At 43.2% G+C, this 15,249-nt stretch overlaps 1 protein-coding gene across 1 annotated transcript in view; it reads left to right on the top strand.

The window, feature by feature from the left end:
* The first annotated feature begins 10,905 nt into the window (after nt 1–10,905).
* Nucleotides 10,906–15,249, top strand: part of HABP4 (hyaluronan binding protein 4) — a 37,679-nt gene continuing 33,335 nt past the window's right edge. Inside the window, exon 1 of the mRNA XM_031447275.2 lies at nt 10,906–11,365. Coding sequence (XP_031303135.2) covers nt 11,005–11,365 — 361 coding nt within the window. The 5' untranslated portion in view covers nt 10,906–11,004. The remainder of the gene's footprint in view (nt 11,366–15,249) is intronic.

Below are 15,249 nucleotides of genomic sequence, written 5' to 3'. Positions count from 1 at the left end.
TAATTACAATTTATTACAATTACAATTTATTACAATTAATTAATAAAGTTTGGGGGCTATTTCTTTACTTTGTCTTCCTCCTGGATGGTCAAGATGAGGAGACATGTCTTGTACACTGTTTTCATCCCAGTGCCTAGCACACAGAGTGTTTAGTTGATATTTATTTAATAAATAAATGCATTTTGCTAGCCTTGTGGAAGCCAGCAAGTACCTTTGTAAGCTTATCTTCAGGCTTTCTGATGCTTGGGCGGTAAGTTAAACTGCCTTAAATCCTCCAACTCCACAGGCTGTATGATTCACTACCTTCCCTGAGTTCCTGAGATGGAGGAAGGACTGGGACTCCATTTCTTGGCCATCTCTGTCTCTTGCTTTGTGGCTTCCCCATGTGCAACATCACACTGATTCAAGCGTAACTCACAGTTCTGCCTCTTTGTCAGTTACCACACTCAAAAAGTATTCGCAGAATCAAGTAGTGGATACCAGGGACTGGGGGAGGTGGGGGGAAGTTATTACTTCATGGGTGCAGAGCTTCAGTTTGGGATCCTGGGGAAGTTCTGCAGATGAATAGTGGTGATGGCTGCATATTGTGAAAGTGCTTAGTGCCACTGAACTATACACTTCAAAGTGATTGAAATGGTAACTTTCGTGTTATGAGTATTTTACCGCACACACACACAAATCATTCACAAAGAACCTACGCATTTTAAAGAGTTCTGAAGATTCAGAGGGCGTTGAGGAGTCCTCATTGCAGAGTTCTCTTGCCAGTTTCCCTCTTCCTCTTGCTGTCCCATCCATCAGTGTCCCCTGAATTCTTCCTCCCAGATTGCCTTAGGAGTTCCCAGTTCTTCTCTCATGCAGAGCAGCTGCTTCCTCTTCCCTAACCACAGTATCTGTTGACGGCTAGGCTGTCAGTATCTAACCTTATACTCTAAAAACTTTTTAAAAATTGTCTCAATAACAGTTGTGTCCCGAGAAGGGATTTCAAAGCCAGCTGATGAAGTAATAACATTTTTCTCACTTGGTTACAATGTATGCACTACTTTGAATTTAGAAACTCTTTAGCTAAAGAGAAAAGGTACGGAAGATTTGCTGCCAACAGTTCTTGCTCTGCCTCCAGCCATCCAATCCCCAAGCTTCCAATCCTCAGAGGGTGTCCTGCCTGGAAGACCTGGGGAGTCTTTGAGCAGTGGCCTGCAGCAACAGGGCTAAAGGTGATCCACCAGTGGCAAAAAAAAAAAAAAAAAAAAAAAAAAAAAAGGCAAGGAAGAATGGAGGGAGGTAAGGAAATAGGAAAAAGACATGGTTTAGAAAGGACAATGCGCATTGGCTCCAGACACTTCCTTCTGAAAACTAACTCCAATGAAGCATCCTAAATTCTGTTTTTTATCACTTTCTCAACATTTAGCTTTTTGCTTCCTGTCAGCAAGGATATCACGAGTAATAGATCCCGGAAACAATATCATCAGAATAATGCACTATAAAATGTTGCTTGCAACTTCATGTGATGTTAAACGTGTAGTCAAAATTTAAACTAACTTCGCATTATCATGAGAGCCTTTGATGAAAATTACTTTGACAAGGAATTGCTCTGTTAGAATTGTAAAAAAAAAAAAAAAAAAAAAAAGAAAGAAAAGAAAAAGACAACTCAAGCTGCCATAACAAAAAAGCACAGTCAGATTTGCTTACACAACACAAATTTGTTTTCTTGATCATTCTGGAGTCTGGAAGTCCACGATCAAGGTGCAGGAAGGGTGGGTTCCTTCCGAGGCCTCTCGCCTTGGCTTGTGCTGGCTGGCTTCTCTCTCCGTCTTCACAAAGCCTTCCCTCCATGCGTGTCTACGTTCTAATCTCTTCTTATAAGGACACTGGTCATATTGGATTAGGGCCAACCCTAATGGCTTTATTTTCACTTAATTACCCCCTTTAAAGACCCGTCTCCAAATACAGTCACAGTCTGAGGTCTTAGGACTTCAGCGTATGACTTTGGGGGCCACACAATTCAGCCCATAATACACATGAAAAGCATTGACAGTAAAGTACCACGTGGCTCATAGTTATAATTCAATAAATTTAGTTATTATTTCTACCACTGTCATTATCTCTTCAGGTAAGCATTTCTTACCTGAAGAGAGTTGCTGAACCCTACATTTGTTATTATCCCTATTTATTTAATCAATCAATGCGTAAACAAACAAATAATACTGTGCACTTAGGGAAAACAATCTCAAAAAATAGGCCAATCTGAAAAAGCTGCAGACTGTATGATCCTAATGGTATGATGTTCCGGAAAAGGCAAAACTACAGATATTTTTAAAAGATCAGTTGTTGCCAAGGATTGGGGGAAGGTGACGAGATGGAGCACAGAGGAGTTTTAGAGCAGCGAAACTACTCTGTATAATGCTATAATTGTGGACACATGTCATTATACCTTTGTCCAAACACATAAAACTTACACCATCTGTAGCCACCCCTCATGTAAACTATGGACTTTGGGTGATAATGATGGGCCAGCGTAGATTCACTGATTCGTGGACCACATTTTGTGTACTGCGCTTAGGGTGTAACAAAGTAACTATCGTGATCCTTTATATAGACTGATAATAAAATATAGTTTTTAGTGGGAGATCTTGACAGTGGGGGAGGCTGTGCTTGGTACGAAGAACAGGTACATGGGAAATCTCTGTAGCTTCCACTCAATTTTGCTGTGAATCTAAAATTGCTATTAAAAATTGTCTCATAAAATTTTTAAATGCGAAAAAAAAATGCTGAATTGTTAATAATGATTTTTCCACACATTTTATTTCGCTTGTTAAACCATCTTATTGAGGTCTGATTGACATGGAAAAAAACGGTACAGATTTCATGTATTAAATGTGATTAAGTTTCGAGATAAGTGTACAACCGTGGAGCTACGACCACCACAATCTATGCCGTTAACATATCCACCACCTCCAAAATTTTCTTCCTGTGCTCTTTATTTATCATCATTAAAAGTTTTTCTTTGTTTTATTGAGATATAATTGACCTACAGCACCAGTTAAGTTTAAGGTGTATGACATAATGATTTGACTTACATATATCTAATAATGATTTTGGGGAGGCAGGGGAGAGGGGATGAGGGACAAATGACAAGGATTTTTCTGTTACCTATTTTGGTGATGTTTAAGTTTTTTTTTTAATTTTTCGTGTCCATAAATTTCTACTCATAAACATACATTTATAAGAAAACAAAATAAAGAATGGCCAACTCCTTTGGGATGAATAATCAAAGACAAAGGTGGCAGAATCCACACCCTGCACTTCTGTGTCATGACAGGCCTGACACACAGCTGATGCTCAGGAAAAGCTGGTGAAATCTTCATTGCTTGTTAATAGTTTCAGGGGGCATACAATCTCTCGGAGATGCTCTACCAGGCTCTTCCAGGGAAGGACCCATCTTCTCAGAGAAAACCACTACCCTTTTGCCAGTAACTCCTGGCCAGGACTGAGAACTCCAAAAGAGAGGACTGTGACTTTGAGGAGTAAAGACCTCTCTGGGTGTGTGGAGAGGTGATCAGATATTCACAAGATGTGACCCTGGAGGAGAGCCAGCCACCAGGGCCGGAACAGGCAGGGCAGGGACTTCTACGGGGACCTTGGGCAACCACGGGGTAGGGTGAGTCTTTTTGAGCCAATACAGAAGACAGCAAACCTACGGGCTTTTTCCCCTTTGGGTAATTATAGTTGTTCTAAAATGTGAAAACAGCGTGAACTTGGACTTGGGGTCTGGTTTCAAATTCCAGCTTTACTACTTTCTACTTCTGTGACCTTATGCACACCTTTTAGGCTTTTTCACTCTAATTTCCTCATGGATAAAATAATGACACTTAGCTTTTTCTAAGAATTCCCGGACATAATGTGAGTGCTCAGCTGATTAATGGATTGAAGGATGTCTGCAAGAAGTTAACAACAAGAGGCTGAATTTGAGGGATTTCTAAGTAGGAACTGGAAGGTAAAGAAGGTGGGGGAAATGTAATACAAACCTTCTGTAGACTGGGTGCTAGAGGGCTTTTAGTTCTGTTTATAAACATCTATGAATGTGGAGTCTGAAATATCAAATTTAAAAATATTTCGAAGGAGAATAAGCTAATCTCCCAAGGGGGCAGGGGTTGGAGAATGGGCTCCTCAAGTGCCAAGTAAGGAAGGAGCCAAAAGAGCTCTGGTGTTCCTAGAAGTGGCAGGCAGAGGCCTGTCACCCTGCGAGAGGGCGGAGGGGCTCAGGGCTTGGCCTTTGATGACCATTCAGAGAAGGAAGCTGAGGCCTGCTTGTATGAGGACTTCCTAAATAGTTCCCCCTGGTAGCTGCAGTGATTCTCAGAAAAGCACCTGTGGCCAACTCTAGAAGAACCCCCTGGCCACCTCTGAGTGATCCAGGCAGCTGCTAATTTCCATAGCATTTCTCCAAGCCAAATGTAGCTTTGATTGACTCGTCCAAGATGGGGATATAAATCTCACATCCATCTCCTCAATGTAAAACTCTCTTCTAATAATCACTCGAGTGTGAGAATATTTCTCTGTAGAGTCATATATGCCAGCATTATTGAAAGTGGTGAAGCTTGGGAAACACCAAAATACCCATTAATAGCACACCGGTTCAGTACACTGTAGTGTGCCAGTTATTGATTTATTATTGCACACCTCCAATTTCACCCTTCATTGCCTGCTCCACAAAGTGTAAGTGGGCCCTTTAAATCACTTTCCTTTGCCCGTGGAAGATGTTAAGCTCTGGTAGTACTGGATGCTGGAAGGACACTGGAAGATACAGAGTTATTCTCTTGCTAGTTCTGGGGTGGACTGTCACCAGGCTCCTGCAGATCATGGTTTTTTGTTTTGTTTTGTTTCGTTTTTTTCTCCACTGATTACCTCCAACTAGTTTTTCTGTCCTGTTTGTTAGGCTTTTCCTTTTTCCAGCTGTCAACATGGACAGTTGGCCAGGAGCCCCAGGATGCACGGGCCTCTGTCTCAGTCCGGGTGGCTGCTCCTGGCACCCTTTTCTCTGCCCTCTGGGCCCACACCAGGGCCCATAAGGCTAGCCATCTAGTGGGCCAGCCACCGCAACTTTGTGCCAAGCAGTGTCCAGAGTCTCCCCAGACCAAGCCACACATAGATGGGTCCTGGATTCCTGCAGAATGTGATCTATGCAACTTCTGATTCCAGCACTGTCAAGAGTGGCACTTGACTCCATTTGTAAACCCCTCCTCCATCAGTCTTGACTCACCGACGCCCTGGAGTGCTGCTCCTGCGCTCCCAGGGGTCTCTGACCCAGCAAACTTCTCCGCCATCCAGCAGGCTATAACCACATCTTTCTCAGTGAAGTCTGAACACCCTTCCAGCTTTGTCCTTCTTTGGGTGCCCTTCCTCAGTCCTAGGGTACCCTTCAGAACTCTTTTTCTTATACTAACAGGCATATGTAGAATAGATAAACAAGTTTATACCATATAGCAGAGGGAAATATATGCAAGATCTTGTGGTAGCTCACAGTGAAAAAGAATGTGACAATGAATATATGGATGTTCATGTATGATTGAAAAATTGTGTTTTACACTGGAAATTGACACAACATTGTAAACTGACTAAAACTCGATAAAATAAAATAAAATAAAATAAAATAAAATAAAATAAAATAAAATAAAATAAATAAAGAGAAGGTGGGTGTAGTAAGTGCCTAAGGCTGGAGTTCTTAGCTTGGGTAACTGTAGGCCAACTGTCTCCATATATAGCTTCTTACTTGAAATTACAGGTTTATCTAAATTCCTTCAATTATAAGTTCCTCAAAGAGGAAAACAACTTCTATGCCCACCCCCTGCAGACCCATAACAGGCATGTAACATGACTGAGAAACAAAGCTTTGCTATTAAAAAAAGAAAACGAATTCTTTTTCTGTATTTATAGTTACTCTCTTATCATAGATCAAAAAATCTCTACATTAAGCTTCTCTGTTTAAATTACTGTGTGTTTCTCTCCTTTTATTGGACCCAGATCACATACAATGGAATATTTTGTGGCCATTAAAATGATGACATAGATATATTTTTTGACACAGAACTATGTCTATGATATTGTTGAGTCAAAAAAGTAGAAATAAAGTTCTATGTATGCTTTACATTTGTGAAGCAGACTAGAAGGATGCTTAGAAAATGTGAGCAGTAGTTATTTGTGGGTGGTGGGATTTCACATGACTTTTACTTTCTTTGTGCTTTTCAGAGTTTTAATTTCTTTCGACAAGTATGCATAATTTCCCCCAGAGCAATAAAGTTAATTTCTCCCAACCTTCAAAAAAACTCGGTGATACACTCTGGCTTTAAAAGGAAAAGTCCAAACTCCTTACCACCACCCACGAAGTAATTCAAGGTCTGGCCTCTTCCTGTTGGTATAGCCTCATATTTTGCCATTCTAGACAGAAATTCTAGTTAATCTGAAGCTCCTGATTTCATACCTATGGGTCTTTGCACATGTAATACTCCCTAGAATGGCTCAATCATTCATCCAAGCCCTCCTTTCTGGAGCCTTTCCCAGTTCATTCCCCTTAACCTTGTGTTAAGGCATTTAGCTCATCAACGGACACGGGGCTAGAGGACTTTGCCCTGGAAGAGGTGGTCTGAGCCTCTGCTGGTGAAGGATCGCTGTCCTTCCTTGGTGGTCAGACTGTCTTTTTCATTGTGTGCCGAGGGCCCAGGCTGAGCACCTGAGACTCACCAGCTGCCAGATAAGACTAAACTACGTCAATAGCAAACAATGACCAGACTTCCATCAAACGATGCTGATAGACCCCACTGCTGGCTTTAGATTTTCACTGTAGCTCAATGCAGGTATTAAGCAAGTAGAACCAATTGTAAAATAATGTAATTTTCTTTTTTTACCTTTTAAAATTTACTCATATGGTTTTATCTTCCCAACAAGCATATGAGGAACATAGGACCAATTATAACCATCCTAATTTTATGGAAGAGAAAGGTAAGCAAAGAGGGAGCCGTAATCCAGCGGCAAGACAGAGAATATATGGAATGCAACTCTGATGATTCACAAAAACTCACACCCTTTACAGATTGACTGGTCTCTTGTTTGTGGCCCTCACCCAGGTGTCGTTCTTTGCATGTAATTAAAGGTAATAAAACTATGTGTCTTTAAACTCTTTGATCTTTCTGTGAATTTTAAGTCAATCTGGAAGATTTTAGTGTATTTTATTATTCTAATGGAATTTGCGTATTAAGTAACTGAAGGTAATTTACGTCACGTGTGAAGTTAAACTTCGCTGCAATATTGGCGCCAATGAGCAGCTGCTATGGAGGAGCTGGTGGCTTTACTCAGCATCCACACCTCACTGCTTTTTTGGTATGCTTTATTTTCTAAGCTATATGAATCTGTGCAGGTTTGGGGTTTTTTTATGTTTGGTATCATAATTACTAAAGACAGTTTTTATATCTTGGATTACTAGGAAGAACAGTCTATTAAACTGACCACATGAAACACATCACTGCAAATAACTAATGGTTGCGGTGGAATTGTACTGCAGGAATGCTTTTAAGGATGCAACCTCCCAGCAGAAAGATGGAAAAAAAACGTAGGGCTGTTTAATAAATTACCACCAGTAAGTTCTACAGTAACCAATAGCCCCATAAGAAACTTATGGCCAGCTAATACCAGCTAGAGGCTACTTATCTTCATTTCAGTGTTTCTAATGGTATTCTTAATCCCGACACAACCAGGATTGATAGACTTATAACTGTTTTAAGCAGTTATGATTTGGAAATGAGGATGGAGTGCTCACAGAGCTTGCCTTGAAGGCAGAGCATTGCTGAGGTTGGCGATGTAGAGGAGGAGAATTGGAGGGAAATAGGGGGTGAGCTGTCTCCAGATGTCCAGTAGAAAGATGACAAGCTCCTCTCTCAGATGATAACTTCTTGGTGTTACAGTTTAATGACGGCCAGCTTAAAGATGCCAAAGATTTTGAGCTTCTCAAAGTATGTTCTCTGGTTCCTATGGTGATTCTGGGCATGAAGGATCTCTGGAAATTTCATTCACCTCATAATGATGAAGCCTCATTATGACCCCACCTAGTCTTAAGCCTCATGCTGATGATACTCATAATGTGGAGGATACATGCTCTGCCAGGTATGGTGATGAACACTTCATATGCGTGATCTCACCCCATCCTCACGACAACCCTCTGAAGTAGGTACCATCATTTCCCCCATTTTACAGATGAGAAAACTGTGGCACAAAAATAAGGAACATGCCCAAGGTTACAAAGTTATTTAGTGGCGGAGTCAGGATTCAAAGCATGGTCTAAATATGTGCCTTTAAAAAAAATGTGGCAAAATACACATCCAATTTACTATTTTAACTATTTTACAATTCAGTGCTATTTAGTTCATTCACATTTTGTGCACCCATCACCACCATTTAGTTCCAGAAAATTTCGATCACTCTAAAAGGCAGCCTCATACCCATCAAGCAGTCACTCCCCATTCTCTTTCGCCTGAACCCATGGCAACCAGTAATCTGCCTTCTGTCTCTACAGACTTGCCAATTCTGGACATTTCGTGTAAATGGACTCATACAATACATGTGACCTTTTGTGTCTGTCTTCTTCCACTTAGCATAATGTTTTCAAGATTCATCTATGTTGTAGCAGGTATCAGTACTTCATTCCCTTTTTTGGCAAAACATGAATCCGTTGTACCACATTTTGCCCCCTCATCAGTTGATGTATGTCTGGGTTCTTTGGCTATTGTGAGTAGTGCTGCTCTGAACATTCAGGTCCAAGTTTTTGTTTGAACACTCACTCTCAATTCTCTTGGATAAAAAAAAAATATATAGGCTTTTGGTCATAAACCTCTGTTCATTCCAAGAAACAGAAGACCAGATATCTTCAAATCTTACTGAGAAACTACTTAATTGCTATACCTAGAATGCAAAGCACTGGGAATATAAATTGCAGTGAATAAGACAAACGTTGTCCCTGTACCCCTCTGTAGGAATAACAGAAAATTAAATAAGTGAGTAAAACACAGACCTGGTAGCTGTTAAGATCAAGAGTTCCTTTTCCATTTGCTATTAAAGGCAAGTAAACGCTGGTAATGATTCACCTGAGCAAGATGCTCTAACAGAATGCTTTTGGATGCAAGAAACAAGTAAAATGAGTTTAAGCAATAATGGCATTTATTGTCTCACATAATAATAATAAGTATGATGTAGGGAGGTTCCTGATTGTGGTAAGTCAGCAGCTCCACACAAAGAACTAGGTATTCTCCATCCTGCTCTGCCGTCCTCATAGTCAGAATAAGGGCCAGCAGCTCTAGGCATCATGTCCTCCTCACATAGCAAGGACCAGAGAACAGAAGTGGAAGGATGGCAGATCCCTTCTCAATTCCTTTTTAGGTACAAGAAAAATGTTCTGTCTGAGAAATCCTCCAGAATACTTCCCTTCAGTTCTGTCCAGCCAGATTTTCGCCATGAGCCTATGCCCACACCAGTCATTGGCAGGGGAACGGAATTACAATGCGTGCTTTAAGATTAATCAAGTTTGAGGGTGGAAAAGGGCCCAGTTTTTCCTTGAGGCAAACAGCCACCTGATGCTCTAACAAAATACAGGTCCTAGGAGAGTGTAAGAGGGGAAGGAAGGGCTGTAGGATAGGGAGCCAAGAATGTCTGCATGGCCTAGGCAAGATTTCCTGGAGGAAGTCCAGTTCCCTGTTCTCTGAGCTCTGGCCTCAACTTAATAAAACAACAAACAAACAGACAGACAAAACAAAACCAAACCCCCAAACCTCAACATGCCCAAGACTGAACTTATGATTCTCATCAAAGTGGTCTCTTCTAGTGCCTATTTCTTTGTGAATAGCACCACCATTCCAGCTGCAAAAGCCAGAAAAATTGGAGTCATCATATTCTCCTCTTTTTCCCTCACCACCTGTATCTGATGCATTACCAAGTCCTGTTGCTACAACCTCTAAAATAGCTCTTGGATCTACTATTCTCTTCACTTCCACTGCTATTATCCTAGTCCAAGTCACTACCATCAACTTTTCCCTGGAGCTCTGCAACAATCTTCTGCTTGGTCTCCCTGCATCCATTTTGGCCTCCCTTCAACCTAGTCCCTCACATTGCCGCTAGAGTGGCCTTATCAAATACACGCTCATGCTTAAAATTTGCTTCCCGCTGCTCCTAAAATAAAGACCAAAACAAAGCCCTCCTCCAACTCTGCAATCCGGTTCCCCAGTTTTCTTTGAGCTTGAATGGGCAATGCTCCACCCCACTTCAAGACTTCTGCACTTGCCGTTGTCATCCTTGGGATCTTAGCGTCACATCTTAGGGAAAGCCTTTCCAAGCTTCCTTATTAGGTCATGCCGCTTTGCTGTAGGATCATAGAGAAATCTGTGCCTTTCTTTCAGGGCACTTTTCTGCCTACAGACTATAAGATCCACGAAAACATGGAACTAGTATCTCCTACAACGTAATGCCTGGCACGTAGTAAGTGATCACTCTATGGATGTTGAAGGCTCAATCAATATATAAACTTCAAAGAGAGTGGCCGATGATGTATGTGTACCCAGCCCCAGAGAGAACACAAATAATGCCCGTGACCCACCCGCATGGCCCAGCAGCCTGGACCACAAGACTCTTCGCTCCTCCCAGTAGCTCCGCCCCTTGGTCCCCGCCCCTCCCTGCTGAGTCGTGGGGCGGGGCATAGAGGTCGCATGACGTGACAGGAGCCGGCCGCTGATTGGGTTTCTAGGCGTGCCGGCTACGAAACGGGGCGTGTCCGCGTGCGCTGATTGGCTGTCGGGCGGCGGCTGGGCGGGCTGCGGCGGTGGCGGCGGCGCGGGGGCGGGCGCTGGGAGGGACGGGACTGGGCAGGGCAGGGAGGGCAGAAGCTGCGGGTAGGATGGGTCCTCGCCGCCGGCTTCGCTGAGACTCGCTCGCGTGGGCTGCCCGCCGCGGGCCCGCAGTGGCCGCGGCGGCATGAAGGGCGCTCTGGGGAGTCCTGTGGCCGCGGCCGCCGCAGGCGCCGCGATGCAGGAGAGTTTTGGCTGCGTCGTGGCCAACCGCTTCCACCAGCTGCTGGACGACGAGTCGGACCCGTTCGACATCCTGCGCGAGGCCGAGCGCCGGCGCCAGCAGCAGCTGCAGCGCAAGAAGCGCGACGAGGCGGCGGCCGCGGCGGCCGGGGCCGGCAACCGAGGCGGCAGGAGCCCGGCTGGGGCCTCGGGCCACAGACCCGGCGCGGGCGGCGGCCGGAGGGAGTCCCAGAAGGAGCGCAAGAGCCTCCCGGCCCCCGGCGCGCAGCAGCCGGACAGCCCCGGGGGCGGCCCGCAGCCTCCCGGTAGGCGCGCCTCGCCCGGCACCGGGTGGGCGCGGTGGGCGGGAGGGGAAGGAGAACGGGGTCACGGAGGTCACCCCTCCTCAGCCGCCCCACGACGTCCCACTGTGAGACTGGGGTCACTGGGACTTGTTCCAGAAAGGGTAGGGGGCTCCGAGAAGAGTTGGCTGGAGTTGAGGGTCCTTGTGGCCGAGAAAGGTAGGAAGAGAGGACGGGGGTGGGGGTGTACGCCCCTTCTGGCCTGTCCCAGCCCCTCCTGGGGACGAGGGAGTGAGCAGGCTTGGAGTAGGGGGCTTCGGAACCCTGGAAACCGAACCTTTACAAGTTGGGCAAAGTTGAGGGGTATTTCTGGGGTTGTGTGTGGGGGCGAACACTGGGGTCGCTGCCCCAGGGCTCTCAAATCTAGAACTAGCCGGGGGACCTTCTCCATCCTCCAGCCCGACCTCTGCAAGATTCGCGTCGGGAGACTACAAGAGAAGTGTGGTGGGAATGAGGGAGGGGAGCCCCTCTTAGGGAGGATGGAGGAGGGCGCACTCGGCCCCTGGCGGTGGTGGGGAGGGGGGTGGCGGCGAGAGCCGCCGGGGTGAGGGGCTGGGGCCTCTGTGATGGAGGGAAGGCCTGGGTGACCGCGGGGGCGGGCTGTGACGTCAGGGCCGCGAGCGGAATGCGGCGGGGGTGGACGCGGGGTCCCCGGAGCCTTCCAAGCCCAGTGCCTTCACTCATGCCCCTTACGGGAGCTTCCAGCAGCCACCCCGCAGTACAGCATGTAGTGATGATGGGTTGTGTGACTTGTCATTAACTCAGGCTTCTTTACGAAAAGGATTTTTCACCATTTCAACAAGAATATTAAAAGTTCGTTAATCCCTGCTTGTCCAGAACGGCCAGCGCAAAGCTTGGTGTACTGTCTGCTTCCGGGGACGGAGGGTGCTTAAGAGCCGTTTCTCACCTGACCTGCATCAGTGGGATAGCCTCCAAGACTCCTCCTGTGTTCCCTGTTTTCCAAAAATAAGGCAGTGGTTCTCCCGGGAAAGAGTGTTAAGATGTATAAGTTCGACCATTCCAGCCGATGTTTGGCAGTGTATTCAGCTCGGCTTTGCTAGCTTGTTCCTTGCTTGATAAAAATTGTGCAGCCCAGCCCCGAGAGAGCAACTCCTGGTATGAGTGTTGAGGCTTTGACTCCTGCAGCTAGGTAATGTTTATCTTTATCTGGGATGAAAAGTTCAATTCAGCAGTATCATTTGAGAATCAGAAAATTAAGGCACTCTAAGAAAGCGAACTGAAAATTATTTTAAATGCTGTTGAGTAGCCCCGGACTCCTTGGTAGACCAGTATGCTTATGAGCATATTTAAACGAGATTTGAGTTAATAGTGTATATTTTGTATTATGTTCTGTTTTTCTCTTAAATGTATTTAGATAATTATCATAGTAAAAGAATTGAGGAAGGCTAAGCTTTATTTTTTTAGCAAATGAAATATATATTTTATCTTTTAGTGTGAAACGGAATTTACTTCTGTCAGTATTAACCTTTTTGCTACTTAACCTTTTTTACTATTGAAAATGTCATGCATTTTTGTTATAAAATTTTTAAGCAACTCAGAAATGCATGAAGTAAAGTGAACATTCTGTGTTTTTCTTACTGTTAACACCTTGCATTGACATCCATAAATGCACTGAGCTGTATCTTTTTTTTCCCCTAAACTTAGATGATACAACCTGGGTTGCAGTTTGCATTAAGCATTATGATCTAGTACATTTATAACTTACTAAAGTAATAAACTTATAAACTTAGCATTGTAATCTAGTTTATAGTTTTTTTTAAATAACCTTTTTCCTGTCAATTGTTTATGATCCAAGAAATCTGGCTTTTGAGATCTATATTAAAGAACTTCAGTTAATTTTGTAGTTAGACTGGAAATTTTGTAATTAGAGTTCTTTTTCAAGTATGTGTTATTTCAGGAGCAGTCAGCTCATTAGTTTACATTTATGTAGTTACCATAATAAATTTATCTGTATGGGTGGTAGAGTTCTGCTTGCTCAGGCTTTTGCAGCCCTTACTGATATGGACTGCATTTTTCTAACACTCAAAATTTTAAATTTTGTTAGAATATCATAAGCAAAAGCTTAGCGTAGACAAGAATCAGAGTCAAAACAAGTCTGACATATAATGGAAACGTTGATTAATCTCAAAAGGATGTGGAAATCATAGGATTCTCCCTTAGAAAGGGAGGTTTTTAATGTCCTTCAATATTTAACAATATACAAAGACCCTGGGGTGACCCCTTGCTCTGAAAATTCATTCTTGAAGTCCTCAGAGGCTGTTTCAGCTTTGCTTTTCCTGCCTTTTCAGAACAATTCTCTGAGTCAAAGCTCAGCTTTATTTGGGAGAAATCTCACTGTAAATTGTATTGAATTCTGTCCCTTCATGAGGGCTTGGGGGTTAGGTCCGTGATCAGACTGCACATGCCAGCCTTTTGTTGGAAGGGGCTAGTGAAATTCAGCATTTGCATTATCCACTTGGAGCTGCTGATTGAGCACAGAAAAACTACATTCAGTTGCATTCTTAATCTCTTAGTAGTAAATTGTGGTGTCGGGGGAAACTGGACCTATTATCTTTGTTTTTTGGGTTTTGGAAGGAAAATGAAATGTTTGCAGGGTATTGATAATTATCCTAATGAGTAGCCAGTCACATTTGATGGTTTTCAGTTTATACACAGAAGCTACAGAAGAAGCTTTAGAAATTTGAAACTGTATAAAATAACTTTTTACATTGAGGGAAAGCTGTTGAAAAGTATTGTTACTGTTTGTGTACTTGCTGATGGCTGTTCCTGTCATGGCCTGTTACCGTCTTCAACTCGTTAGATAATTAACTTTCATAATAACATTTTCTACCTCACATTTCAAATGCCTCTTCCATATTTGATCTTGTTAGTAATGTGTGTGCCCACGGATCTGGCGTTGCATAGTCCTGGGCAACTGGGCTTAAGTGTCCGTCTCTGTTTTGTTTCTGCAGTTAAAGCATAATGCTCTGCTTACAATAGCATCTTTCCTGTATCCTAAACATGTCACAAGCTCAGATTGTGACTTCAGGATGCAAATCAGATTTTAGCATGTCTAGGTTATGGGACTTTAACTTAAGATTGAACTTCGATCTGTTACGCAACTTTTCACATTTCAAAAAAATACTTCGTTAACTAATAAGTAATAAATGGCACCGTTTTGTGTTAGTGGTGTCGCAGACATGAGTTTTGCTTTAAAATGAGATCAGTAAGGTATTTGAACTATATTAATATCTACATATGCCCAGTTTATAAGGTTTAGGTAGAAAATATTAAGTAAGAAAGTAGATTCCTTGAGAGTTGTGTGTATCTGGCCAAGTAGAAAGGAACAGAACAGTGAAAAAAAATGCCCATTAATTCAAGTACATTTAATATTTTTATAGACATACAACCAATGTGAAGGATGGCTTATACTAAGAAAAATCAAAGCTACTAAAATAAAACTTGTACGTAATGTATGAGATGGAGACCTGTTAAATGTACACAAAAGAAAAAACATGTTTTTTGGAAGATGACTTAAGAAATGAAAAACTTACTCACAATATATTTACCAAACACTAGATGCCTTAAGATATAGACTCTGCTTAAAATTTTAAAGCATCCAAACTGAGAGGAATAAAGGAAGAGGACAGAGAAGACCGGAGTGGCCCCAGCCCCAGCCTGGCTCAATGTCGGCCCCTCTGTGCATGGGACATGCCCCTTAAAGTGCTGACCGGCCCTTGTGTGAGTTGGCAAATTACCAGCATGGCCTCATATTTGAGAAGTGTGATCATAAATGTATAAGTCCCATCAAAGAGCAAGAAAATCCATTTTTAAGTGAAAAAAGATAT

Source organism: Camelus dromedarius, chromosome 10, assembly GCF_036321535.1.
Source record: "Camelus dromedarius isolate mCamDro1 chromosome 10, mCamDro1.pat, whole genome shotgun sequence".
NCBI lineage: Eukaryota > Metazoa > Chordata > Mammalia > Artiodactyla > Camelidae > Camelus > Camelus dromedarius.
Note: the sequence above shows the minus strand (reverse complement) of the source record. Positions and strands in the feature narration are given on the sequence as shown.